Source organism: Dendropsophus ebraccatus, chromosome 5 (genome assembly GCF_027789765.1).
Source record: "Dendropsophus ebraccatus isolate aDenEbr1 chromosome 5, aDenEbr1.pat, whole genome shotgun sequence".
NCBI lineage: Eukaryota > Metazoa > Chordata > Amphibia > Anura > Hylidae > Dendropsophus > Dendropsophus ebraccatus.
In genome coordinates this window covers 52,591,206-52,619,014 of record NC_091458.1, presented here as the reverse complement: position 1 = coordinate 52,619,014, position 27,809 = coordinate 52,591,206, and the positions used below count along the sequence as shown (strand labels likewise).

Sequence of the window (27,809 nt, the reverse complement as noted above, 5' to 3'; positions counted from 1 at the left end):
CTTGCAGTCCTGGCCAGAGTGTATACTATGGGGGAGATTTATCAAAGGGTGTAAAATTTAGACTGGTGCAAACTGGCCACAGCAACCAATCACTGCTCAGCTTACAGCTCTGGTGAAAGGAACGAGGGTTGCTGGGGGAGGTTTGCACCAGTCTAAATTTTACACCCTTTGATAAATCTCCCCCTATGTGTATACACTCCAGCCGGGATTCCATTGTCTGCAGCACAATGTAAATTATCAATTAATCACGGCAGTTGTTGCAATATGCAACAACGGCCAAGATTAATTGATAATTTACGTTGTGTGAACAAATAGTGATATGTTTGCCACGAATTTGACAGAATTGGGGCAAAAATATTTATATTTGACAGTGCCTGCACAATTTGTGGCACAATAACTCTAATTAAATCTGTGTGAACATACAAAAGAAGCAGTACTATCTCCAGCTCGATTACTGATAAAATCTGGTAATTTTATTTATATCTGGTAAAATACCAATGCGTTTCGGGCCCACTGACCCTTAGTCATAACTCTGCATCAATTCTAGTTCAACTGATATGAGTCAAATAAGGATATCCAATAGTAAATTCCCATACACATATCCAGTTCCATTGCTGTGGTGTGTGGAAACGTGCGGCCGCTGCCAGCATGTGTGTCTCAGAGCAGAATGGTGGTCGGTAACCTAGACAACGAGCTGTCAAAAATGGGAGGAAAAGAGCAGCATATGAGGAGAAGGAGGAGGCACGTTTGCTTATATACAGTAATTAATAAAATACTAACAATTAAACATCCTACAAGTCCTACAAGTATAATTGTGTTAGTTTGTATGGGAATACCCAAGTCGGTCCAGATATATCAAACTGTGTAGAATAGAGACTGGTGTAAAGTGTCCACAGCAACCAATCACGGCTGAGCTTTCATTTTACCAGATTTGAACACTGAGCAGTTTACGCCAATTTCTATTTTACACACTTTAATAAATCTGAACTACTTTACTGAATAAGCACTGCTACACAGACCAGGACAAAAGTTATATTCCCGTATTATTAGCATTAGCAGGTCCTTACTTGCTTTGCTTCTAAAGACTGTGTCTGCATCTTCATGTTCACACGGTTAAATTCAGAACTGGTAACTTAACCCCATGGGAGGAAATATCACTCAATATTGCGTTGTTCCAAAGAGCATTGAAATCAAAGGATTTATAAAGTGGTTGTGCCTCATTAATGATCCTTCTAGAATAACACATCATTGATGGTCACGTATCAGGTCAGATAGAGTTACTCCATTTTGTGCTGAAAACAGAACAATTTCCTAATTTTCCTTTTTGTGGAAAAATAAAGCAATTGTAAAAGTGCCTGCATGTTCTAAAACCTGTGGACAAATGACATGCATGCAGAAAGGATAATGAATGGTTTAGTGAGGTCATGTGCAGTTAAGGCCGTTCATAGAGGCACCTTTAAAGCAACTCTGTACTGGCACCTTGCCACTCCCGAACCGTCCTTGTAGAGCTCCTCACGCCATGCCTGGTTTGGGGGTTGGCCTGTCTCCCGGTGCCAGCATTTAGAAGAAAAACTACTTTTATCAATGCGGTGCAGTAGGGCGGGCAGTCAAACTGGCCTGGCCTAGAGCATCTGTGCCCTAAGCCGGCTACGTTTCTCTCCCTGCCTCCATTCTCTCCATACACTGAAAGAGGGAGAGAGGTGATGCAGCCCTAGGGCACAGGCCGACCCCAAACTGGGTACGGCGTGAGGAGCTCTACATGACATTAAGGCATGGTGTGATATAGGCATATAACATGGTGTGGTACAGACATATAACATGGTGTGGTATAGGCATATAAAATGGTGTGGTACAGACATATAACATGGTGTGGTACAGACATATAACATGGTGTGATATAGGCATATAACATGGTGTGGTACAGACATATAACATGGTGTGGTATAGGCATATAAAATGGTGTGGTACAGACATATAACATGGTGTGGTACAGACATATAACATGGTGTGATATAGGCATATAACATGGTGTGGTATAGGCATATAACATGGTGTGGAATAGATATACATAGTTGCCAACAGTCCCGGTTTTGAGGAGACAGTCCCGGCAAAACCTTGTCCCGGGTATGTCCCACCCCTGCCGCCCCCCACACCTTTGGCTATAAGCACTAATGAGTACTTATAACTAACTTTTGTGTTGTTCTGACTGAAAAAAAAAAAACTGGTGACAAGCCACAACCCACAAATCACATCCATGATAGGCCACACCCCACTCAGACGACACCCACAATAAGCCACACCCCTTGTTGTAAATGCTTAAATGTCCCTGGAAAAAAATTCAAATGTTGGCAAACTATGGGTATATAGCATAGTACGGTATAGGTACCATAGTGTGGTATAGGCATATAACATGGCTTTTTTTTTTAAAAAACAAACAAACAAAAAAGCTATGTGTGATTCAGATCTGGCACAGTGCGGTCTTAGAACTGTGTAAATATCTTAACGATTTTATGTCTGATATTTCAAGTACTTCTTTCTCATCTCCTCTGGAATTTCCTTTGATTGTGGAAAACTATGGGACTACTTCCCATCCAAAGCTTCAATGTACAGTGAGGTTACAGGGGTTGCTGCAGTAAACCCTAGCTGAGCTCAATCAGATAACGCTGATAATTACATTTGCACATTTTGTTGCCTGAGACATTAGGCTGCTTTCCTATATTTGTGGTCACCACATGAGGCTAAAACTTCGCCCAGCAGTGGTCACCAATAGCCAGGCGGTGTTCCCGGGATTGGGCCGCGCATTTCTATGCGAGGCTGACTAGTGATTACTTTAACGGCTGCACAGAAGATGCAATGAGCTGATGAAAAAATGATGATCGCTGGTACTATTATACTGGACAATTATTGGCAAAGACAGGCAATAATCAGCCTGTGTAAAAAGGCCTTAGAGGGGTTTTAACATCAACCAGTGATTGGCTAAGGGCACATTTCCTACATGTCACCAATGTGAGGGGACATTCCTAAATGTCTGGCTGGAATTGTGATAAGAGAAATGGCATACATGTGCTGCAGTCTAAAAAGAAAGCGCGACTAAGTAACGTCATAAAATATACCAGATTTATTAATGACACACGCTATATACAGCAAGATGGGCCAAATTTACCACACAGCCTGCATCACTGGGATACATAGAACACAGTTTCTACATTTTTTTTATTATTATTTTCTATACACTTTCATTAGCTCCTCTGCTGATTGTTGTCTTTATTATATGGGCGATATCTACCTAATGGTGCATTTACACAGAGAGATTTATCTGACCAATTTTGGAAGCCAAAGCCAGGAATGGATTTAAAAAGAGGAGAAATCTCAGTCTTTCCTTTATGGCCTGCTCTCTGTGTATAGTCTGTTCCTGGTTTTGGCTTTAAAAATCTGTCAGATAAATCTGTCTGTGTAAACGCACCATAATTCTGCCTGATTCGACAGATAATCACCCCATATTATAGGGCCCTAAGAAAAGCTCCTTAGTGTTTTACTCTGTACTTTCTGAATATAATACCGCCACACACTGTGCCCCAAAAGTTCATTATAACACTCATTGTAGCCCACGTTGTTATTATATTATATGCTTTAACTCCTCAACTTATTATAATATGCTGTGCCCCCTCAATTAATTATAATACATTATGCCCTCTTAAGATATAATGCACTGTGCCCTAGTAAATATTTATTTTTCCCCATTTATGATATATAATGCGCTTTGCCCTATAAGTATATATATTTTTCCCCATTTATGATAAATATTGCACCGTGTCCTTTTGTGCAGTATTTTATACTTACCTCTCCTGCTTCTGCACTGTCCCCAACAGATGATGCTCTGGCATCTGCTAGTTAGGTCTGACTGCTGGGATGGAGGCAGCATGATAGATAGTCACACTGGGTGAGCGTGAGGAGAGGCTACTATGACACACCTCTGACTACTATCATACAGTGCCTCTGTCAGCAACTTCTTTGTATTATTTTCAGAACTGTTAGCCAATCGGTAAAATGGCAGACACCTGTCATCCACTGTCCTGATAGACATACTGCATGTGACGATAAGCAGCTAGAATATTTAATACCATATTATAAGATAGAGACCCAAAGATTTATTTGTACCTTTTTATTTTATTTTAGAAGAAAATGGTTCTTAGAAGAAGTAAAGACATCAAGGTGGAGAGTCAGACATAATTAATTAGAACACAAAAATCTAGTAATAAATCAGAAATGACAAAATAATGGCCACAATAATTTACTGATACGGTCAGGAATGTTGTACTATTAGACTGTCTGGCAATGGTGTTGAGGAATGAAAGGACTTATTGAACTGGAACAAATGGTTCGGCTGTATTTTGTAGAGGAATTTCTGTTGTTTAGAGGGAGACAACCTTAAGACTTTCTTCACGCAGCCTTCTTTACCGGCTTTTTGATGAGATAAACTTTAAATTCTAGCATTTTCCGTGGTGCTAAAATGCTATCAAAGACTCCACAAAAAAGAAGGGCTGCATAATATAGCTGACGAGTTCAAATAGGTATATAGATAAGAAGAACTCCAGCTCTTCCTCTTCTGTTTATATGAGCACACCACCTATTAGACCCTATTAGACCCTATTAGAGCCACCTATCAGAGCCTATTAGAGCCAATGTCCCAAAGTTGCTGCTCTGGATGGATCATAGCAGCAATAGTAATAGAAAATCTAGAATCATTTGCGGCACTTGATACAAAGAACTTGTTCAGGTCCCATGTATCTGGATGTAGGGCTTGGGGCATTTTGCACAACTTATCTTTTGCACAAGATATCTTATAGCTACGTTAAAACAACGTATAAATTCATTAAACAACGGCCGTATTTGCAGGTTTGCCCCACGGCCGTTATTTAATAAATTTGCCATTTTCTTTAATTGCTATGGAATCCCGTCCGACTGGGATTCCATGTGGCCGCACAAAAAACTGACATGCCAGTTTTGTGTGGCTATTCACTGAATAGCAGCCGCACAAAACTGACAGTGCAAACAATGTAAAGTGCAGCTCCGGCCGCACTTTACATTGATTGCTATGGGTAATTGGAATGCGGGCACACCCGAATGCACTCGCAATCCAATTAAAAACAAAAGAAGCTCATCCAGCCAGTACTGCAGTACTGACCGGGATGAACTTCACAGACGTCGGCGTTCTGTGACATGCACTTAGACAGAGAATGCATCCTGTGGAGCCAATAGATCTTTTTTGTCAGCTGTACTCGCACTTATTGCAAGAGTACTGGCAAACAAGCAGTGTGTCTGAAGAAGAGGGCGACACATCGTGGAAAAAGCGACGACCACTGCAAGCTCACGTCACGTCACAAAATGGCGGTGCTGGAACGCATCCGGGCCATGTCGCAAGCGTTTTTATAAGAAGGACAACACTTCCGGCAGTAAGAACTGCACAGACAGTAAGCTTTGGTCGGAGTAGCCCTTTAATAAATTCAGGGCATTTTATTGCAATGTAGTTTCAATTAAGACTAGCATGTAATGTGCCAGGCTTTAATAATTGTCCCCCTATGTATGCTTTCTGTAAATTGGTCATTAAAGGCTTTAAGGGTTTTACAGCAAAAAAAAATTGTTGAAGAATAATTCCAACAAAAGACATAATTCCCATTTTTTTTCCTTTAAGGAACAGGCAACCACTCAACCAGCCAACTAACCAACCAAATATGTCTGATTTTAAAAGCCCAAAATGGTCCATTGAAAACCCACCCAAGACCACCCAAGAATCTGCCCCCAAGACAACCTCTTGTGGATTTTGCTTAATCTCTGGTTTGTGACCCAGGTCAGATCAAGTTTAGAACTGTTAGCAAGTATGTATAATGGATGGCAGCCTTTCTGCTTGTCATCCAGTGTCCTGAGAGCAGATACGACTAATAACTATATAGTATATATATATATATATATATATATATAGTATATAGTATAGAATATAAAATAGAATATTTAATAAAATGTTAGGAGATAAAAATGCAAAGGGTTATACTTCCAACGTTATGATTTTATTTTAGGAGAAAATTGTTCTTACAAAAAGTAATGAACATTAAGGTGGAGAGTCAGTAAGACAAGTCAAATACTGTGTCACGTAAATGACAATAAAAAAAAAGCCACGATAATTATCTGATACAATCAACAATGTTGTACTATTAGACTATCTGGAAATCGTGTTTAGGAATGAAAGGAGCTATTTAACTGGAACAAATGGTTTAACTGCGTTATGTAGAGGAATTTCTGTTTAGAGGGAAACAACCAAAGGTGTATTCCTAGGAGTAACTTTCATGAAGAATTATGCTCAGACAGGTGCTAGAAAGTAAAAAATTTTATACTCACCTTCCTTGCATTCCCACCATCACTGGTATCATGGACCCCTGGTCTTGCTAAACTGCTGGAGTCATGGTTGGCATCTGGAATTGTCTGTTTAGCCAATCAGTGGCCACAGTGTTGTCCTGCCTTATTCACTGATTGGCTGAGTGGGCATTTCTCATACTGATGATTTTTATGTGGCAGGTATGTGGTGTCCCACCACTGTGGTTCTTTTTCCTTTTTTTCGTGTCTCACACACCTGTCCAAAAAGCTCTTTTCAGAAGCTTAAGTGGTGATGAAGTGCTAAGAAGTTATTTTATTGTTTCACCACTAGATGACAGTGTTGTATATGTCTAGGTATTGCACAGCTGTAGCTCACATTGGGTTAAGGATTTTTTAATGTGCTTGTTTCTGACCTATGAGAGGTGCTCTCTTTCTCAACCTATTTCTCTTCTTCTTTTTCTTACACCCACACATCTCCACCACTCACAGGGGCTTTCACATATCCCTGTAGGAAGTAGTCACTTGGTGGGAGGAAGTGTAGCTCAGTTTTCCCTTAGATTCTTGTGGGAGAAAGACACACAGAATAGGCATTGCTGCTTTAGTTAAGCCAGGGCATTGCCAGGACCCCTGTCAAGGACAGTCCAACTGTGTTAGTGAGTCAGTACCCACGTGTATGAAGCAAAAAGAGACTGTCAGTTTTCACAGTCTAGCTAAAGTCACTATGCAATTCTAGACTCTACAAAGAGGACAAGTCAGGAACTATCCCAGCCCTCGCCGAGGACCTCTCTACACAGAGCAGGGCAGTCTCCTAGGACAGAGGAACTGACCTTGATAGAGCAAAGCTACCGTAACAAAGGTCTACGTACTCAATCTCGCAGCACAGATGAAACCAGGACACCCTTGGTCACTTAGCTTCGCCAAGGTAACCACGACTGGGGCTTGTATCACCCTAGTAGGACGGGTCCCCCGACACTGTAGGGCAAAAGGTGGTCAAACATAGTCAAAACACAGGCACAAGTATCTCTCTCAAGTCTCAAGTATTCTTATCTCTAAAAGTTCTGGCAGAGCACCCAACTGCCTTGAGTTGGGACCACCTTGACAAACTCCTCTCCTCTGCACTGCTCAACTCTAAACTATACAAGTACCGCTACATCTACCTCTTATATCCACACTTACAAGTATCTCCCAGCACAGATTTAGTGAACTCAAGTCTGTATCAAGAGAAGCCATTTACTGCCAATGTGTTCTGTATTCCAAGAGACTGTTCAGTAAAGCTGTTCTATTTATTTCACCATTATTGCACCTGCACCTATACACCTCCACTACACACCTTGGGTCATTTTTCCTCTTTTTGTGGGTGGCGGTACCAATAGTCCAGGTGGGTCATTTGCCATTTAGGACTACCGTCACAGGAGCCCAGGGGACCCATCAAAGCCCGGCAGGTCACCGACCATTGGGGAGTACAGCCAGCCTTTACAACAAGCAGGTACCACCATCAAACCTGTGTGCTATACTAGCACTGGCGTCACGACATTTACACCTTTGGCTGCGCTGTATCAAGCACCACCAGCACAACATCATCACGGTGGTGCAACACCACAGGTACACCCACAAACACCTGAGGATGTCTAAACTCTGCCCAATTTCTACCTCTGGTATTATCTCCTCCCCTTTTCTTGGGACTGATGGCAACTATGTATTTGCCAGGTTAGGATAGTTCTCCCACTTTACAAAACCTTATGTACTGTAGTGGTTCATCTGGCCTGTTATCTGGCCTGTCTACCATTTATATGAATAGCTTCCCCTGAGAAGGAGAACCGTTACACCACTATGCCCAGGTCTCTCATTTATTATCCTTGCATGGAGATAGATCACAAAAACCACAGAACACCCCTCGCCCCACAGAATTTCAGGTGTTGCCCCAAAGCTAAAAAAAATATGTCTTTAAGTAAATATTTAGCACAAATGAAATCTATGAAGTAAGGCTGTTGTTTGCCTGTTGCCTGTTATATAATGGTTCATTGCTTATATCTCTATTTTTGTAGAGCACAGTAATGTTACCAATGTCTCCTCCACATCCTGGTAGAAGACAGGTTTTTCCTTGATTTTGTGACTCGTGTGTTACTCATACCTGGCATGCATGGGTGAATGGGTGCACCTGCCACATAATTTCCTGAATACGTCATGAAGGTTTTAGTTAATTGCCGCACAGATCATTGAGAGCTCACTTCTAGTGGTGATACTGATCAGTACTTACCAGGACACCTCGTTCCTGAAGATTACACGTTTCACTCTTTTTTGTATAGGGTTTGGCTAATTTCAGTCTAGCATAATATGGCTACATTTAAACACTGTGAGTATGGGCCTGGGATTCTCTGGGGCTCCTACCATTGCTAAGAATGGTTACGGTACAACATCATTAAATTTTTAGTACTTAATTAATTAACTGCAGTACTACATCATTTCTGTGAAGACGCTGCAGTACCGCCACAATACTGCAATGAAACCCAAAAATGTATGAACATAGCCTAAATCAAAACTCATCAGGGTCTATTAAGACTTAAAGGGACTGTCACAGTGGACTTTTTTCCCTTAACTTATATCACTCTGGTATTGCAGCACATCTTCATTATGGGACAACATCTTTAAGAGCTCTTATCCAGCACAGGATCACATAGTACTGTGTTTCCCTGAAAATAAGGCATCCTCCTTAAAATAAGACACCCCAACTAATCTACCAAGTAGCCCAAAGTAAGGCATTCCCCCTCCCCGAAAGTAAGGCCGTCCATCACTACCAGCGGCCGCTCACCCCTTGATTATCCTGTGCCACTCACCCCTCTGTTTCCCTCCCGTGCCGCTCACCCCTCTGTCTCCCTCCCGTGCCGCTCACCCCTTGATTATCCTGTGCCACTCACCCCTCTGTTTCCCTCCCGTGCCGCTCACCCCTCCGTCTCCCTCCCATGCTGCTTACCCCTCCATCTCTCTCCTGTGCCGCTCATCCCTACGCTCCCTCCTTTGCCGCTCACCCCTCCGTCTCCCTCCTTTGCCGCTCACCCCTCCGTCTCCCTCCTTTGCCGCTCACCCCTCCGTCTCCCTCCTTTGCCGCTCACCCCTCCTCTCCCTTTTATGCCGCTCACCCCTCCTCTCCCTCTTATGCCACTCACCCCTCTGTTTCCCTCCCGTGCCGCTCACCCCTCCGTCTCCCTCCCATGCTGCTTACCCCTCCATCTCTCTCCTGTGCCGCTCATCCCTCCGTCTCCCTCCTTTGCCGCTCACCCCTTCGTCTCCCTCCCATGCCCCTCATCCCTCCGTCTCCATCCGTACCGCTCACCCCTCCGTCTCCCTCCTTTGCCGCTCACCCCTCCATCTCCTTCCTTTGCCGCTCACCCTTCTGTCTCCCTTCCGTGCCCCTCACCCCTCTGTCTCCTTCCTGTACTGCTTACCCCTCTCCCTCTACGTGCTAGTGTGGTGCAAAATAAGACAGAGTGCCTCTTTGGGAACAAAAATTAATATAAGACACTGTCTTATTTTCGGGGGAAACATGGTAAGTCGTGTCTTTCCCAGGATTAATGTGGGAGGTGGTAAGCATGCTTCCTGTATTATCATTGCCGTAGTCATAGGGCAGTGTGTATTTAGTAATATATATAAAGAAAAAAGTGGTTAAACATTACCTACTACATTCCTACCTATCAATGTATGTAACATAACCTGACAGATATCTAAATTGTGGGAAAGGATGTCAGAGAGGGTAAAATCTATGGGGGGAAAAATCTCTGAACAATAACAATAGCTTAGTTGCATTGTCCAAGGGAATGTTTGGTGGGTTTAGTTTACGTATTAGCAGAAGCTTAGGTTGATGCATTGTCCCTTTATCCTCCTACATCCTCCTATACACTGCAGTCATCTGCTCACAGTTGCTGCTATACATACCCACAATCCACTACAAGCTTCCCAAGAAATGAAATCATCGACTGCCGATTTATGTTACAGCAAGGATTATTAAAAATTACTGATAAGGCCAGGATATGCGATTTTACCTACCTGCACCGTACCTATATGACTACACATATATAGGCCTCTTGCTCAGAAGCTCCAGCACATTAGAGAGTCCCTGATAGGGTTAACGTATAGTTGGAACATTTCTTACCTTGGAAAACTTCTGATATGGACACTAGAAAGAATGTTTTGTCTAAAGAACTATTTCCCTCAGAGACATGTTTATCAGCGTTCAAGGCCGTTCTCAGAGGAAAGTTGACTGTCTGTTACAGTGGGAATAATGTGAAAGTATCATTGCAAAGAATGTATTGTTCTAACCTTTTTGACCTTTTTGAATAATAATAATGAATACTAATATAGATGCCATTGCGCATGACTGAATATCTAAAGAACTAGCATCGCCTCATCTATGCCTTATTAGCATTTGTTGCCACCCTATATTTTATCTGTCTATAAAATGTGATTACCATAATAAAACTTGGGCCATTTTCTCCAGGCTTATAATCATGATACAATGTCTTATCTGTGTCCATGACGTATAAGTGACGAGTGGTAATACTGCAGATTACAACTCTAGATATAATTAAAAAACCATCCTTTACCTGGGTTTTTGGCTTCTCTCCATAGAGAGAGGTCAACATATAAATTTAACCTTAACATTTGGCGCCCGATGGCAGGGACTCAGCCTCTTGCAAACCAGAACGCAGACAGACGGGAAGCGGTGATTTATCCGTCATCGGACGCGCAGATATAACTGGCCAGGTTAGAAAGACTTTCCCTTTCTTACGTACTATCTGTGCCTCAGGGGAACGGATCTAATGAGATTCCCGTCACACCTGTGTTCTCTATATGTTTGTAAAGCTGAGTCTAATTGTTAGACAAAGAACTCTGTAACCCAGGATAGGACAAGGTTAAAGTGCTGCATTGCCGTCGCAAACTGTTGTGTGATTGAGATAAGCTGTTGCTGTATTTATGCTGAATTAAGGAAAGGGATTGCCGAACATGATCATTTCTATGTCCTTACGGGGAGGCTGTGATTAATGCTTAACCCTTGTAATACAGCATGGCATCGAGAACAGCTGCGAGGTCACAGACAGCAGGCACATAACTTTTGGAGTGAACGGGTTCCTGATAAGTGATATCTGTCTCCAGCAGCGGGAACAATACTTGTATTGATCCCATTATTTGTGCTTGTACTGGAGTAGAGAGCAGGTCAGAAGATCTGTGACTTACCCCCTTGCCCCCTAGGAGGAATTAGCAACGAGGGACAGTAGGTTGCTGTAGTGCGTCGCCATAGTGTGTCACTGTGACGGCTGGGCCTATAGCGGCTGTGCTTGTTAAGACCTAAGGTTTAGGTTTCGTTCCCCAATACGCTACCTAGGGATTAGCTGAGCAAGGATGAGACAGTTATTCTCTAAAAGAAGGGATCCCCAGTCTCCACAAGAAATTTATGTGAAGCTGATGTGAAGCTAAGGAAGATATAGTTAGCGATGGGCATGAGAAGATGCAGTGCAAGATCTAGAACAGATCTTTAGGAGGTTTGATATGAAGGCAGATGCATGCCTTAGCCCCAACCTCTGGCTCTCTGACCAACACCTGGGAAACCACTCACACTCCTGTGCACACTTATTTTTTCCTTGTGGGTAGGTAACCAGACCTACATGTAACATGCAGGGCAAATGGGTCCTTGGAATTTCCAGGAACCTTAGGGTCAATGTAAGTACTATCCCTAAGGGGGAATCGAGGATTAGAGTTCTAAGAGAGGAGGGTGTGGAGTAGATAGATGAGAGCCAGAGGGTCAGACAGAAGGAAAACATTCAGGATAATGGGTGGGAAGCACAGGTCCAGCTGGGTGGACATGTGCCGGTGACCAACAAAATTTAGATAAGACAGAATATTGTAGTGTGTGTGGCAGACCCAAGCCACATCATTATGTTACACCATTGTACCCAGTTTATATCTGTATACAAACCCCAGATCCTGCAAAAAGCCAACCTACCTCCAATGGTGGCGTATAGACCCTTTGTTCTGTAGGAATCTTCCCCTTGGTCAGCTGTTGAAGTAGTTACTTTGATTTAAAGTGCCCCTGACTTGATTGTAAAAAAAAAATAAAATGCCTTTTGAAGTGGGCAGCCTAAATTCAAATAGTGTACATTGCCATGTAAGTGTCTAAGTACAAAGCCACGTACTCAGACAAGGAGAACAGTCCAGCTCATTGCTAGATACAGTGCTGAGAGAGCTGAAAAGGGGTTAATGAATGCTGCATAGTGTAGCAGCATACAATTATTTGGCACATAATGTGTGTTATTTGTTATGTTTTGTGTAAGGTCATCAACCAGCTCTGCAGATCACATGCAAGCAGCATTAGGGAAAAAAAAAAAAAAAAAAACTGTTCAAAGAAGAAGAAAAGCTGCCATAGAGCGGCTGACGCAACGTTCACGCAGACAAACCCTGAAGCCAAAAGGGTGATGGATGATGGATGAAGCTGCCAATGCTGTTTCCAGTCTCTTCCTGAGGTAACCGTACATAGTGTACAGGTGGATGGGGAGATGTTTCCAGTCTCTTCCTGAGGTAACCATACATAGTATACAGGTGGATGGGGAGATGTTTCCAATCTCTTCCTGAGGTAACCATACATAGTATACAGGTGGATGGGGAGATGTGGATCTGTTTGTTTTTAAGTCTTTTCCAGAGACAATCAGCGACAAACTGTGAGACCAGCGGATGGAGAGGAGGTACAGGGTAAAGATGGCATCCAATAACTATTTGCCGACAGCCTTGTATCCCACTGTAAGTTATCTGACAAAACCAGCAGAAGGAAGCCATGTGTAATGTGATGTAGTATCCTCACATTGGGCGGCCCAGGGGACAACAAATATAGCAAAGAGGGTTGTGTACGGCTGTATTATCTACACCTGTCATAACCTACTGTAAGTAACACCGTAAAGTGCCTGTCTGCATAGTCTGTCATCTTCCTGCCTGTTTCAGGGAATGTAAGTGGACGTCATCCACCTGCCACAGGTGGCCTATATAGGTATGTCCTTGTCTGTATTGATGTCTTCTTTACAGGTCAGACAAAACTATGGGAGAGAACAAAGCCAATGTCTGAGGTGAAACTAGTGGCCTTAAAAGAAGCGATATAACTGAGGTCAAGAGTCCAAGTGTCTGTAAAGAGGCCTGTCAGTCAAAAGATGGGTTTAAGGATAAAGGATCCATACCAATGCTACTATTACAAAAAGGATCATATGATATATATTATTCTCATAAAAAGGCTTTGAAACCTTAGGTGATGTATCATTTACACTTTGCTTTTATTTCTATGGTGGTTATTTTATGTATAATATGTGATGATCTCAGTCAGACAAGAGATAATTCAGTAGGATCCAAATATTATATTGGTAATAAGCGCCCAGTTACTTCATATTATTGGTCTATGTATTATACTATATGATTATGTACAGGAAGAGATGTGACCATGTGACCAGTCATTAGGCCTGTGTGATCTAATCATAAAGACGTTTTCTAGGTACAAAATGAAGTAAAAAGACTAAAAAGAAGTGGAAATTCTGAGAATCCAATACTGACAAGTGTGAATTCACTAATTGGTTACTATAAGTGAATCTAGTGGTTACATAGTAGGTCACATTGTGGAAATGTTATTGCATTCACCTGTTATGCTGTTTTTGGTTTATGTATCAATTAACTTTTCATTTTTGCTTTTGCCATGAGATAAGATTTGTTCACATCTACATTTTTTCCTTTTCAGAAATTTTTGAAGTTAGTTTTTGTGACTTTCCAATCCCCACATGATGCCTAAGTGGTAGAGAGTCCTTGTGATAGAGTCACGTCTGTTATATGCAGTGAAGAACTTATTGTCTGATCACTCAGTGTCACGGAGACGTAGGAGTGACAGGAGACTAGTTAGGTTCGAGACGGAGGATTGTCTTACCTTTAAAGCCTTCCTACGGTAAAGGGACCTAGAGAAGGGGGCTACATCTGTAGTCAAGATTAGGGACAGGAGTGATAAGACAATAAGGTTTGGTTATTTTGATAAAATCCGGAGAGGTATTAGTCATGTATATATGTTGGTTTGGGTATTGATAATAAGCTTTATTTGTTTTGTTGTAACTAAGCTGTATATTGATGTATACTGTACAGACTCACCCATTGTTTAGTATTATTTTTCGGTTATTGCAGATCTACCTACCACATCTGCTGTAAGTTTGTTCCGCCATCTATAACTTTCAATAAAATGTATGGTACTATTTTTGTCTATCCTATGGTGATGCCCATAAACTAATGGGAGTCCTCCAGGGTCTCTTCCAAGTGGTCTTATGCATAATACTGGTCTGTTTGTCAGTAAAAGTGTTTATGTGTATTCTCTCTCTCATATAAAACCTCGACGAACAAAAAGAAGGTCTACCATCATATAGGTGACTAACGGGATTATGTTTCTTTCTCTTATCGGTTCTCTTGAATCTGTGTCGCCTGGACATTTCTGGAGGTTGGATGCTGGACAAGTACTTGGAGGATGGGTTCACCCTATGGAGAAGATGTGACCCCTGAGCAACCCGCGGCTCAGACAGATACTTTTGGAACCTCTGGCTATGTACCAACCACAGTGATTCCAGTCCAAGGCTTCACGGATGTCAAAGGGGGACTGATAAGGCCAGGATATGCGATTTTACCTACCTGCACCGTACCTATATGACTACACATATATATAGGCCTCTTGCTCAGAAGCTCCAGCACATTAGAGAGTCCCTGATAGGGTTAACGTATAGTTGGAACATTTCTTACCTTGGAAAACTTCTGATATGGACACTAGAAAGAATGTTTTGTCTAAAGAACTATTTCCCTCAGAGACATGTTTATCAGCGTTCAAGGCCATTCTCAGAGGAAAGTTGCCTGTCTGTTACAGTGGGAATAATGTGAAAGTATCATTGCAAAGAATGTATTGTTCTAACCTTTTTGACCTTTTTGAATAATAGTAATGAATACTAATATAGATGCCATTGCGCATGACTGAATATCTAAAGAACTAGCATCGCCTCATCTATGCCTTATTAGCATTTGTTGCCACCCTATATTTTATCTGTCTATAAAATGTGATTACCATAATAAAACTTGGGCCATTTTCTCCAGGCTTATAATCATGATACAATGTCTTATCTGTGTCCATGACGTATAAGTGACGAGTGGTAATACTGCAGATTACAACTCTAGATATAATTAAAAAAACATTCTTTACCTGGGTTTTTGGCTTCTCTCCATAGAGAGAGGTCAACATATAAATTTAACCTTAGCATTACAAACCATTACTAAACCGTTGATGAGAAAAAATCCAATATAGAGGTTAATAGAGGGTTCCACCTCACCCCAAGTACAGCTTCTTCCTAATTGAAGGCTACCAATCCTTTGTTCTCTTATCCGAACCATTAATTTGTGTATACACTCAACAGGCTCCGAGGAATGTAAAACATCCAAAACAGATCTCTTATCTTTACAGCTATTCACATGCACCTGGATCATGTATGCTTATCTGAAAGGACCTCTGGTAATTGAAACTTTATGTATTTTTCCTTAAAGTACTCTATTAGAACTGTACGCAAATGTTTGCCATGCCTTTTGCATTTATTGTAAATGTCTGTTTTGGTGGGATTTTCTTCTTAGGCTGGGTTCACAATACGTTTTCCTATGCATTTTTTTTTTCATGTTTTTTTTTTTCTTTCAAAAAAAGGATATAAAAAAAACGGATGCATTTGTGTGCATTTGTTTTGATCTGGATTTCCATTGACTTCCATTATAAAGAAAACAGATCAAAAAAATGGGGTTGGCTACGTTTTTTGAGTCCATTAAAAAAACTGAAACGTTTTGATCAGTTTTTTTTTTTAATAATAGAGGTCAATGGAAAAACGGATCAAAACAGGTGCAGAAAAAGCATCAATTTTTCAATCCTTTTTTCATCCGTTCTTTTTGCAAAAACGGATGAAAAAAGCAGAGTGCAAAAACATAGTGTGAACCTAGCCTTACAGTTCTCGTTGTGCTTTTGCAGCATCAGGGCTTATGCACACTGAGGAAAAGGCGAGGAATTCAGCTTGAAATTCAGCTTGAAATTCCTCCTGTAAAATATGTACAGAGCAAAGTCCCATTGTGTTCAATGGGTTTTCTGCTCTGTTGTTCACACTGCAGAATTTCCGAGCAGAATTTTCTGCTGTAGATCTGCTAGAGGAATCCTATAGTAGTTAATGGGGGGCTTAAATTCTGCTTGAATTCTGCCTGAAAACTTTCTGCTTCAATTCCTCGAGAATTGCTCAGTGTGCATATACCCTCACTTTGGTTCTTTTTATGGCACATATAAAACTGCAAATTCAGTGTACCATAAACACTGCAAGATAAACACTGCAAGATAGTATTTATTTTTCTGGGCAGAGATCACAGATAGTTATTGAATAGGCCACCAATAGCTGCTCAGCAGGGTACCGACACCTAGGAGTCGCAGAGCCCAGATGAACACAATGAACAAAGTTGTAAATGTTGTGTAGTGGCCACGCCATGTTACTACCGCTAACTCACAATGACGTGAATAGGAGCTGAGGTGCAGTAACACACATGTCCACTACACAACGTACAGAGCCAAGGCTCCCATCTCCATACATTGTGTACATCTGAATGCAACAGCTCTGCCAAACAGCTGATTAGTGGAAGAATATGGTGTTGGCTCTCTGCTGATCAGCTATCAGCGGCCTATCCGAATGTGGAAGTCTCATAATTTGATTACCGGTGGCTGAAGAAGTTGGATGCAGCCCTAGAGAGTCCTATGGCTGTATCCATGTTTTCCAGGCAGCCGAGCAATAGAGAGGTAAACTAGACAAGTGATAGAAAGCGGAAACATCAATATGTTGGGGGAAGATTAGTTAGAGGGGCTGTAAATTGTTGTGGCAGAACTGAAGCAGATAGATAGCAGCTGATAGAGGTCTGCTCCATGGTTTTGATGGCCTTACAAGCTCTGAGGGGCACATTCCTTAAAGGGGTTGTCCGGCGATAAAAAATTATTCACAGAATAACACACATTACAAAGTTATACAACTTTGTAATGTATGTTATGTCTGTGAATGGCCCCCTTCCCCGTGTTTCCCCCCACCCACGCTAGACCCGGAAGTGTGGTGCATTATACTCACCGCATCTCGTGTCGTCCACGGTCTCCGATCCTCAGCAGTGACGTCTTCTTCAGGAGGCTAGCGGATCTTCCCGAGTGCCGGCCACCCTCTGCAGCGTCATCCGAAGCTCTGCCGCGATTGGCTGAGCATAACTGTGCTCAGCCAATCGCGGCTGAGCGGCTGATGACGCGGCCACGTCATCAGCTGCTCAGCCGCGATTGGCTGAGCACTGTTATGCTCAGCCAATCGCGGCTGAGCTTCGGATGACGCTGCAGAGGGCGGCCGGCAATCGGGAAGATCCGCCAGCCTCCCGAAGAAGACGTCACTGCTGAGGATCGGAGACCGTGGTCGGCACGTGACAGGTAATGTATAGCGCACCACACTTCCGGGTACACGGGTGGGGGTGGTGGGACACGGGAAGGGGGCCATTCACAGACATAACATACATTACAAAGTTGTATAACTTTGTAATGTGTGTTATTCTGTGAATAATTTTTTATCGCCGGACAACCCCTTTAAGTGACGTAGAATGACATAAATTCATGTGACATATTCATTCCTGATCTCAGTGTGTCAAAGGTTATCATGTATTTATATTCTCCGACCCTCCTTTCCCTCCAGGCTAAATTTCAGCAACATAGTAATACCCTATGGACACTTCCACCACGGATACAATACACCTGTCTGGATGAGACCCAATATCTAGATAATTTCTTAAGCCAGTTGTCTATATGCATTTTTGATTTAAAAAAAAAAACCCTTCAATTCTTCATAATAAAGTTATTTAGCTGCCATTGCTACTGATTCTCACCCCCTTGGAAAACTCAGACTTGGGGTCCTTTTAGATATAGATACTTCTGCAAACAAATGCATATTAACAAGATTGGCAGCTTGTTTACAGTGACTTTATACAGCATGAGAAATTGAGTCTATACCTATCAACCACGCTGCTTGTTATCTGGTATCTGGCTCTCCAGTCCTCGCGACAACTGTGAGCCCTGCCTACTCTGGCTGTCCATCATTCTGGAGAAGGCAACGGCCTGAAGTTACAGCAACTGCCGGAGGACTGGAGAACCAGATGACAGATCACAAGCAGCGTGGATGTAAGTATAGACTGCTGCTTGTGATCTGGGAATGGACAGCATGAATATACAGTTGTGCTCAAACACAACAAACCCCGGCAGACTTTTTGCTTTCTTTTTTCAAAAATATGAATGATAACACAAAAAACTTTTTTTTCAACTTATAGTTAGGGTATATGCACATAGAGTAAATGTCATGGAAAACTCTGCACGGATTCTGTTGCTCACCCCTCCGCGTTCCATTCTATGCTCGGGCGGATTCTGTCGTCCCCTTAAAGAATTGACACGTCAATTCTTTGGGTGGACATCGGAATCCGTCTGACTATAGAATATAGTCTATGGCAAGGGCGGAGAGAACGCGGGGACAAGCGTCAGAATGCGTGCAGAGTTATCGATTTACTCTGTGCGCACAAATCCTAAGTGGTTGGCTGAAGCCATTTATTGTCAAACTGCTGTGTGACAACCAAAAACATCAAAATGACCCTGATCACAAGTTCACATAACTCAATTCTTAATACTGTGTATTGTAACATCAATGACAGCTTGATGTCTTTTGTGGTAGTTGTGGATGAGCCTCTTTATTTTCTCAGATGGTAAAGCTGCCCATTCTTCTTTGCAAAAAGCCTCCAGTTCTTCTAAATTCCTGGTCTGTCTTACATGAACTGCATGCCAGAGTGGCTGAATCATATTGAGGTCAGGAGACTAAGATTGCCGCTCCAGAATCTTCACTTTGTTCTGCTGTAGCCAATGGCAGGTCAACTTGGCCTTTTGTTTTGGATTGTTGTTGTGTTGGAACGTCCAAATACGTCCCATGCGCACCTTACAGGCTGATGAGTGCAAATTTGCCTCCAGTATTTGCTGATAATATGCTGCATTCATCTTTCCTTCAACTCTGACCAAGTTTCATGTCCCTTTGTAGCTTACACATCCCCCAAAACATCACTTATCAATGACACCTTTTAAATGTAATGTTTATGGTTGTGGTTAAAAAGTTTGATCTTGGTCTTATCACTACAAATGACCTTGTTCCAGAAGTTATGAGGCTCGGTCTTTTAAACCTGTTCTGAAAAAACATCTTTGAAGCAATCTTATAATGTTAGTTTTAGTAATGTTAGTTTTTACTGTCCAGTTATGATGGGATTTGTAGTTTTGCAACAGCTGGAGAGAATGGTTCCTCACACCGCCTCTTTGCACGACGGGTAGACACTTTTTGGTTTGGCATTTGTCAGGTCCTTTGCACTTTTGCAGGCTATGCACACACCATGTCCACATACATATTGGCATGTTTTCGGGTAGTTTCCCCCCAGTATTTAAATAGAAATCTTGGAATCACTTGATTAAAAAAGTCAGTGAAACACCTATACTAGTGTACACCAAAATGAGAAAATGTCAGACAAACAGGAGATTGGTCTTGCACTTTTGCTTGTATTGGCCTATTTGATGGCTAGATCATTGTAGACATTAAAGGGAAACTCCAGATAAGGAAAACTTGTTTTTTATTAAAAGTACATCAAAAGTTATATAGATGTGTCTATACAATGTATTACTGTATCTGTACGGTTCTGCCACTGGTAGCTGATAGAAATCCAGGAAGTGAAGAAAAATGGCCTCTGTGCCAATTCCCATTGTCTCCTGCTCCTCCTGCTATCCCCCCTTAGGAGACAAATATTCCATGCCTCTGTCTCACATTGTGTGTGTTTGCGGAGATCAGGCTGATGATGCAGACAGGGAGCAGGGCGTGATGTCACAGGAGGCTTGGCTGGATCCCCCAATCCCCTGACTGATTCACCATCTCTGACCAGCCAGAAGCAGGTGTTGCACTGATTTCTCTGATTGTGCAGAAGTGTGCAGTAAAATTAGGGCTGTGTTCACACATGGAGTGTCATTGCAGTACAAAAAAATTCAAAAAGTTATTTACTTTATTCCAATATCTGTTATCCAATATCCGTTACAGGTAGAGAATACAGCGTGCTGTTACAGGTAAAGAATACAGCGTGCTGTGTGGGTGGGACAACAATGAAATCATAAATTACTGCAAATAATTCAGTAACACAATGAAACTGCAATGTGTGAACACAGCCTAGATGTTCTGCAATAGATCTGGGTGGGGAATGTGCAGGGTGGGGGACTGTGATGAACAGCTGAGGGAAAGCATTGCATTCTGGAACCTGCAGTACTGTGTACAACTGCTCAACCAGGAAGTACAGAAACAGAACCCCCCCCCCCCCCCCCCAAAACAAATGGATTTTTGGTAGTTTCAAAACTGGAAGAGATAGGTAAGTAATGCTATATGCTTCTGCAGAAGTTATTTTTTTTACCTCTACCTGGAGTTCCCCTTTAAGCACCTTAACAAAGGGGTTTGAAGGTGTAAAAAGCTGTCTTGTACCTAGAAACAATGTGCCAGTGAGTTCCTGTTATTGTATTAAAAGGGGTACTCCTGCAAAACTCTTTCAAATCAACTGGTTTCCAAAAGTTATACAGATTTGTAATTTACTTCTATTTAAAAATCTCAAGTCTTGCAGTAACTCTTAGCTGCTGTATGTCCTGCAGAAAAATTGTGTTTTCAGTCTGACAGTGCTCTCTGCTGCCACCTCTGTCCATGCCAGGAACTGTCCAGACCAGGAGAGGTTTTCTATGCGGATTTGCTACTGACATGGACAGAGGTGGCAGTAGAGAGCACTGTGTCACACAGGGGAAAAAAAAATATATATATATATATATATACCACTTCCTGTAGGACATACAGCACCTGATAAGTACTGAAAGACTGGAGATTTTTTTTAAATAAAAGGGTGCTCTGGCGAAAATCTATTCTAAATGTGCTACAATATCAAATTCACCCTGGACAAAGGTGGCTTATACAAACCCATTATGCTGACCATAATGTTCCCTGTAATCAGAGGATTTTTGAAAAATTAGTAAGACTATGATTTACAAGTATTATTTTTTTTAATAGAACAAACAGTTTCTATTGGGCAGAGCTGGACATTTGACATTTATGGTTGTATACATTTGGAACGTGTCTAAAACCATGCCCCATTTCTTTACCAATAGCTGCACAAGGTTTCTGAATATCCCAGCATCATACATCTATTAGTAGTAAATGGAGGCATTGTTTCCGCTGCATTTCAAACTCAAATTCGGAAGGAGACTACAATATGCTTTATAGCCAGGATTATGCAACCAAGTCAATAATAATCACAACAACAGGAGTAGTGAAATCCTGGAATCTTTATTGAAATGTATTGGACAGTCATAAAAACACTTCCAGGTAGGAGAAGAGGCGGTTAGGAATGAAGCACATGTGTGTCGTTGCTTTCTGATACAACTTTTCCATCTACAATCTTCTGTGTTGTCGTGATGACCTTCTTTACAGTCTGTGTTGTTGTTACTGAAACTGCATCTTGGAGACTGAAAAAAGAAAACACACAAAATTTTAGAGGATTAATAAGACACATGAGGCCTATGGGTTAGCATTACCCCATGGATTGGGCTGAACTCCCAATTGAACCCCCCTGGAGATATGGGCCATTAGGAATGTGATGGCATAACACCTAATACATAAATAGATTTAGGAGTTTTTGTAAAATTCCTGAAACTTACTCAAAGTCATCCCCATCGAGAAGACGTCTGTATGTCTGGATTTCGGATTCCAGTCTTAGTTTGGCGTTGAGTAGACTCTGGTACTCGAGCTGTTGTCTCTGGCAGTCGTTGCGTACTTGTGTCAGCTCTCCTTCAAGACCCTGGGCGTTGGCACCTAGCGCCTCGAGTTCCATAGCATACCGAGATTCAGTTTCATGGAGTGAACCTTCAAGATTTAGTTTCTGTGGAATCAGGAAACATTGTTAAGTACAGAGGTCACATACATATTTGTGTATTCAACTCAATGGGGTAGGACAAGTACTTAATAGAACCACCCTATACAGCAAGTTCACTAGATTAATAATAATAAATAATAATTATTATTATTTCCATGCATCTCTTCCTCCTTTCTGTAGTCTCAGCAGATTTCCATGTAATTTTCTATCTTCACACCTCATCATCCACATGATCTCTAACTGTACCTCACCTTAAAGTGTACCTGTTATAACTTTCAAGACCTAAAACAGCAAGTGATAAAAAGCATGTTTGCAATTTCCTAATTTAACAAAAAAAAACCAAAAAAAAAAAACACGCCACACACACACACGGGACTTCCTGTGTTAAGTCTTATTTTTTTTTCAAAGAATTCAAACACAGGAAGTGTCATGTTTCCCAGGTCATCTGCACGCTCACAGAGATGGCAGTCATATAACTTACGGACGCATTGAGCCGTGTCTTTCTGTACAGGCCAGATTTCATGCATTTAGTTTTTTTTTTTTTTTTTTTTTTTTTTTTAAGCACCTCAAGACTAAAAAGCTGCCTTCAGGAGACTGGACCTTGATTTCTGGTAGGTATAGCTTTGTTTTACAGAATGATAAAATGCTTGCTTTATTTCACATATACTGTTGATTTAGGAAGTTAAACGACAGGTACAGTTTAAGTGGTAGTGCTGCTGAGCCCCATATAAGCTCATTTCTCCAATTTTCTAAGTAATTTCTCCCACTATGGAGGATATGCTCGTGCTTATCACTGTTATTAATGTTCAGTACCTGATTTCGTAGAGTTTCAAGCTCAATTTCCAGTGCCTGTAGATTGCGTCTTAGCTCGGTTACTGTGGTCTTTGCGGAGTGAAGGGCCTCAGAATCCTGTGTTACTTGTACTGTATGTTCCTCCACCTATGTAGAAAAAGAGATGTTCCACTTAGCTTAAGTACAAACAGGAAATATAATTTTTAAGTCAGTTAAGTAAAGTCATTTTCTTACCTTTGACTGGTACCACGTCTCTGCATCTTCACGGTTCTTCTGGGCCAGTGCATCATACTGTGCCCGGATGTCTGCCATGATTTTACCAAGATCTTGGGTTTTGGGAGCATCTACCTCCACAGTAACTGCAGAACCAGCTATCTGAGAATTGAGCTGATTGACCTCCTGTGGAAACATAGGATAGATACAAGTCAGCAAGGCTCCTGTACTCTTTAATAGATATCCATCTCTTTTTCTACACCACCTAACAATTTCCTATATAATGCATTGTTTTTTTTACTTACATCTTGATGAGACTTCTTTAAGAAGATCAACTCTTCCTTAAGAGACTCAATCTCATTCTCCAAGTTCAGTCTGGAAATATTAGTATCATCAATGACCTTGCGCAGCCCAGTAATATCAGATTCCACAGACAGCCGGATAGCCAGCTCTGACTCATACCTAGTGTAAGAATAAAAGGGAAATTAGAACATAGAGAACAAAGGAGAAATGCCATGTCTACCATAACCTTCTTGTTCAACTTTGAGCGCAAGCCTCTTCATAAATCATACCCAAGTCACCTGGGCTGAGGATACTTATAAAGGAAGAGAAAGTCTGTACAAACCCAACAGCATAGTCAGACTTACTTTACTCTGAAGTCATCGGCTGCAAGACGTGCGTTGTCAATCTGCAGAACCAGCTGGGAGTTCTCCACAGTGCTGTCAAATACCTGTAAGCAGACAGGGCGGTAAAGTCAGCTAAACCCAACCATAAACAGCTAGAAAAGCTGATCTTTATAATGTGCATCTAAACTTTCATTGGCCTATTCATATGGCTCAAAAGCTAAAAATCAGTGCGACTAGTAGACTGAGAGGAGATCTTTCATTGTTCTGAATATCTAGACGTTGCCACCACCACAGCTGCTGAGCAGTTCCGGCTTTCCAAGTTCTGAGTTAGTATTAACTCTCATATTAACGCTCATAAATCTTAGTGAATTGTTGGATTTGGTCAACACATAAAGATATTATATACAGATCGGCTTAGCAAGTGTTGTGTTGAAGCTCAAATCCTTGGAGTCTTGCAATATAACTCAAGTCACTAATGATTTGTTTGCATTTCTCTATGTCTGGCAGGAAGAGAATCCGCTTAACCTCATCCTGTCCACACCCTTGTACATCATATTCCCATATCTCCCATCATACGTACATTACAGTATTTCCCAAACTGAAACAGTGATAACCTTAAACAGTATATATAGTTAACTATATTTCACCATTCTTAATTATTTAAAGTTTCACAAGCCGTATATTGTAAGTCTATATGATACTAAAAAACACGCTATGTAACAAAGTACACACCTGTTTACGCAGATCTTCCAGAGCCTTGAAGTATGGGCTCCAGTCCTTAGAGGGTCCTTTCTTATCCATATGTTGACGGATCTGCAGTTCTAGCTTTTGATTGGCTGCTTCAAGACTGCGTACCCTCTCCAGGTAAGACGCCAGGCGGTCATTGAGGTCTTGCATGGTTTCCTTCTCATTCTGCACGCCTCCTAGAAGGCTAACTCCAGATGCAAAAGCACCGGAGCCACCACCAAAGCCTGAACCCACTGTAGATACCCTGGATGCCGAGATCCGGGCTCCTGAGCCTCCTGCCCCAGCATAGACACTAGAAGCACTGCTGCCTCCAGCAAACTGAGAACCCAAGGTGAAAGGGCGCTGCTGCCTGGTGGAGGAGTAGGTGGAATAAGAAGAGAAGCTCATGGTTACAAGCTAGTGGGCTACAGAGGTTCACAATGACCACTGGGAAAGAGCTGCTGGCTACTCTTTGCTGCTGTGAGAAGTGGAATTTATACCTAGAGCTCAGCAGAAAGAACAGGGGGAGTGACACTGATCTCCTCCCTCTGACCCTGCCCACTGCAACTACTGGCAGGGTGGGGGAGTCTGGGGAGGGGGCAGGATTCATTCATACAATAGGACAGAAGTCTACTAAGAAACTCATGCAGCCATCATTTACAGACCTCAAACAGTAGTAAATGATATATGGCAATATTAACAAAAGAGTTGATTCTCAATGATAATGGTAAGGATAGGAGAATATTTCTAGATCAAAACATTTTAGTTTAGGTTCACACCTTATTTCAGTTGAAATGTTCTGTTGGTGGTTGTTCAAGACAGCCCCATATACTTTAGATTGTTGGCCAAACCCACGGTGACTAGTGGTGTCTAATTCTAAGGTGTATAGGGTATGGGGACCTTTATGGACAGATAGGGTGTAGAGGGGTGTACAGTTAGGTGTATAGGGTGTGGGGACCTTTATGCACTGCGACTGCTACAAAAAAATCTGTCTTGTACATGTAATAGTGTTGTCGTCACCTGCATGAATGTATGAAAACGAAATGTGTGTGTGTGTGTGTGTGTGTGTGTGTATATATATATATATATATATATATATATATATATATATATATATATATAGTAAACAGGCAAATGTTGGATGAAAGTTATGTGCTGCTGCTCCCAAAACACTGCATGGGACAATAACTCCCATCATGATGCTAGAGTGTTGTGGAGGATGGGAGTAGTTTAGGCAGAGCCTGTACTACACCAGGTTTTCCTCCCTATCTGGCTTGCAATCCAGGTGAGACCAGCCAGCCTTGGAAGGAAGTGTGTATTGTGTGTGTGAGCTGCTGGACAGCTGGGGGCCTGAGTGTGCTGGGCTCTCCTGATCTGACAAAAACTATAGCCAGAGGACTGGGTGAGCAACTATCTTGAGTTCTTGGTTCTTTTGCTGAAGAAACCATATTTATTGTTTTAATTGTTATTTTATGAAACTTTTTTATGTTGCTGAAAACAATGCTGTGGAATTTTGCCATGAATAAAACTTATGGACAACCTAAGGCTGACAAGGTCACACTATATATATACATATATATATATATATCACATGCAGGTAACATGAAGTTAATACAGTTGATTATCTTCTTAGTGTATGTTCCCACTACAGAATATGCAGCATGTCAATTCTTTGGGCGGTTGGCAGATTTAGTTTGAAAATATCATTGGGTGTATTAGACAGGCTGAACTTCAAGCGGAGGCCGCATATTCAATAGTGAAAACTTACCCACATTAAATCCGGCGGATCACCTGTTGCGGATTTCGCAGCTCGCGGATGTGCGCATCTCCGCTGGTAACTCAGGCTTCATTCTATGGTTTGGCAGATTACACCTTTCATTCTTCAGGCGAACAGTGGAATATGCCAAACCATAGAATAAAGCCCATGGGACAAGCAGAGATGCATGTGGCCGTAAGTAGGGGTGAGCTGCAGGTGATCCGCTGGGATTCCGTAGTGTGGACATACCCTTAGGGCGGGTTCACACTACGGAATTCTCGCGGACAATGTCCGCGGAATTCCGTCAGCTGTCCGCCTGCACATCTGGGCGTCTTTCCGCCGGCCCCATAGACACCATTCTATGGGCCGGCGTATTCTGCTATACGCTGAAAGAAGTGTCATGTCACTTCTTTTAGCGGATCGCGGAATACGCCGGCCCATAGAATGGTGTCTATGGAGCCGGCGGAAAAGTGCGTGCCCGTGCGGGCGGACAGCTGACGGAATTCTGCGGACATTGTCCGCGAGAATTCCGTAGTGTGAACCCGCCCTTACAATGGAACCTGTCAATGGGTAAAATATATGAGACTGAGTTTCCACATTTATATTGGAGAACAGCAGAAAAAAATGCATGCTGTTTTAAAAAACCTTATGCGTTTCATAACACATGTTTTTTAGACTGAGTTTTATGTAACATGATTTAGCACCAGTCTTTTTTTTTTTTATTCTAAATCGGGGGTGTCAAACTCTCAGCCCACCAGCTGTTGCAAAACTACAATTCCCATCATGCCAGGACAGCCAAAGCTTTAGTAGTAGGTTTGCAACAGCTGGAGGGCCGCTAATTTGACACCCCTGCTCTCTGCTTTTCATTGACCAAACATAGTTTTATAAGGCTGGGTTTACACTACGTTTTTGCAATCCATTTTTTTTTCATCCGTTTTTTTTAAAAACTGATGAAAAAAACGGATGCAATTGTGTGCATCCGTTTTTCCATTGACTTTCATTATAAAAAAAATGTTTTTTTACTGTACACAAAAACGTGGTCCACCTAATTTTTGTGTCCGTTAAAAAAAACTCGTATCCGTTTTAAATTATTTTTTTTTTTTAAATGGAAGTCAATGGAAAAATGGATCAAAATGTATGCACGCACATGTATTGCATCCTTTTTTTCATCAGTTTTTCATCCATTTTCTGCAAAAAAACGGATTGCAAAAACATAGTGTGAACCCAGCCTAATATACCCACTGAAAAGTGTCAGTACAGTAGCGCAGAGA

General features: G+C 41.8%; 1 protein-coding gene across 1 annotated transcript; it reads right to left on the bottom strand.

The window, feature by feature from the left end:
• Nucleotides 1-21,820: 21,820 nt before the first annotated feature.
• Nucleotides 21,821-25,272, bottom strand: KRT18 (keratin 18). Its single transcript, XM_069972173.1, has 7 exons — nt 24,789-25,272; nt 24,078-24,160; nt 23,736-23,892; nt 23,452-23,616; nt 23,239-23,364; nt 22,211-22,431; nt 21,821-22,018 (listed from the first exon to the last, which is right to left on the bottom strand). Exons 1-7 carry the CDS (start codon nt 25,188-25,190, stop codon nt 21,895-21,897), a joined length of 1,278 nt encoding a protein of 425 aa, XP_069828274.1. The 5' UTR covers nt 25,191-25,272; the 3' UTR covers nt 21,821-21,894.
• Nucleotides 25,273-27,809: the final 2,537 nt, after the last annotated feature.

Coding starts and splice junctions, on each gene's coding strand:
- KRT18 (XM_069972173.1), bottom strand. CDS start 25,190: ATGAGCTTCTCTTCTTATTCCACCTACTCCTCCACCAGGCAGCAGCGC. Junction 23,365..23,451: donor AGACGTGGTACCAGTCAAAG/GTAAGAAAATGA, acceptor TTTTCTACATAG/GTGGAGGAACATACAGTACA. Junction 22,432..23,238: donor TTGAAACTCTACGAAATCAG/GTACTGAACATT, acceptor CTGATTCCACAG/AAACTAAATCTTGAAGGTTC.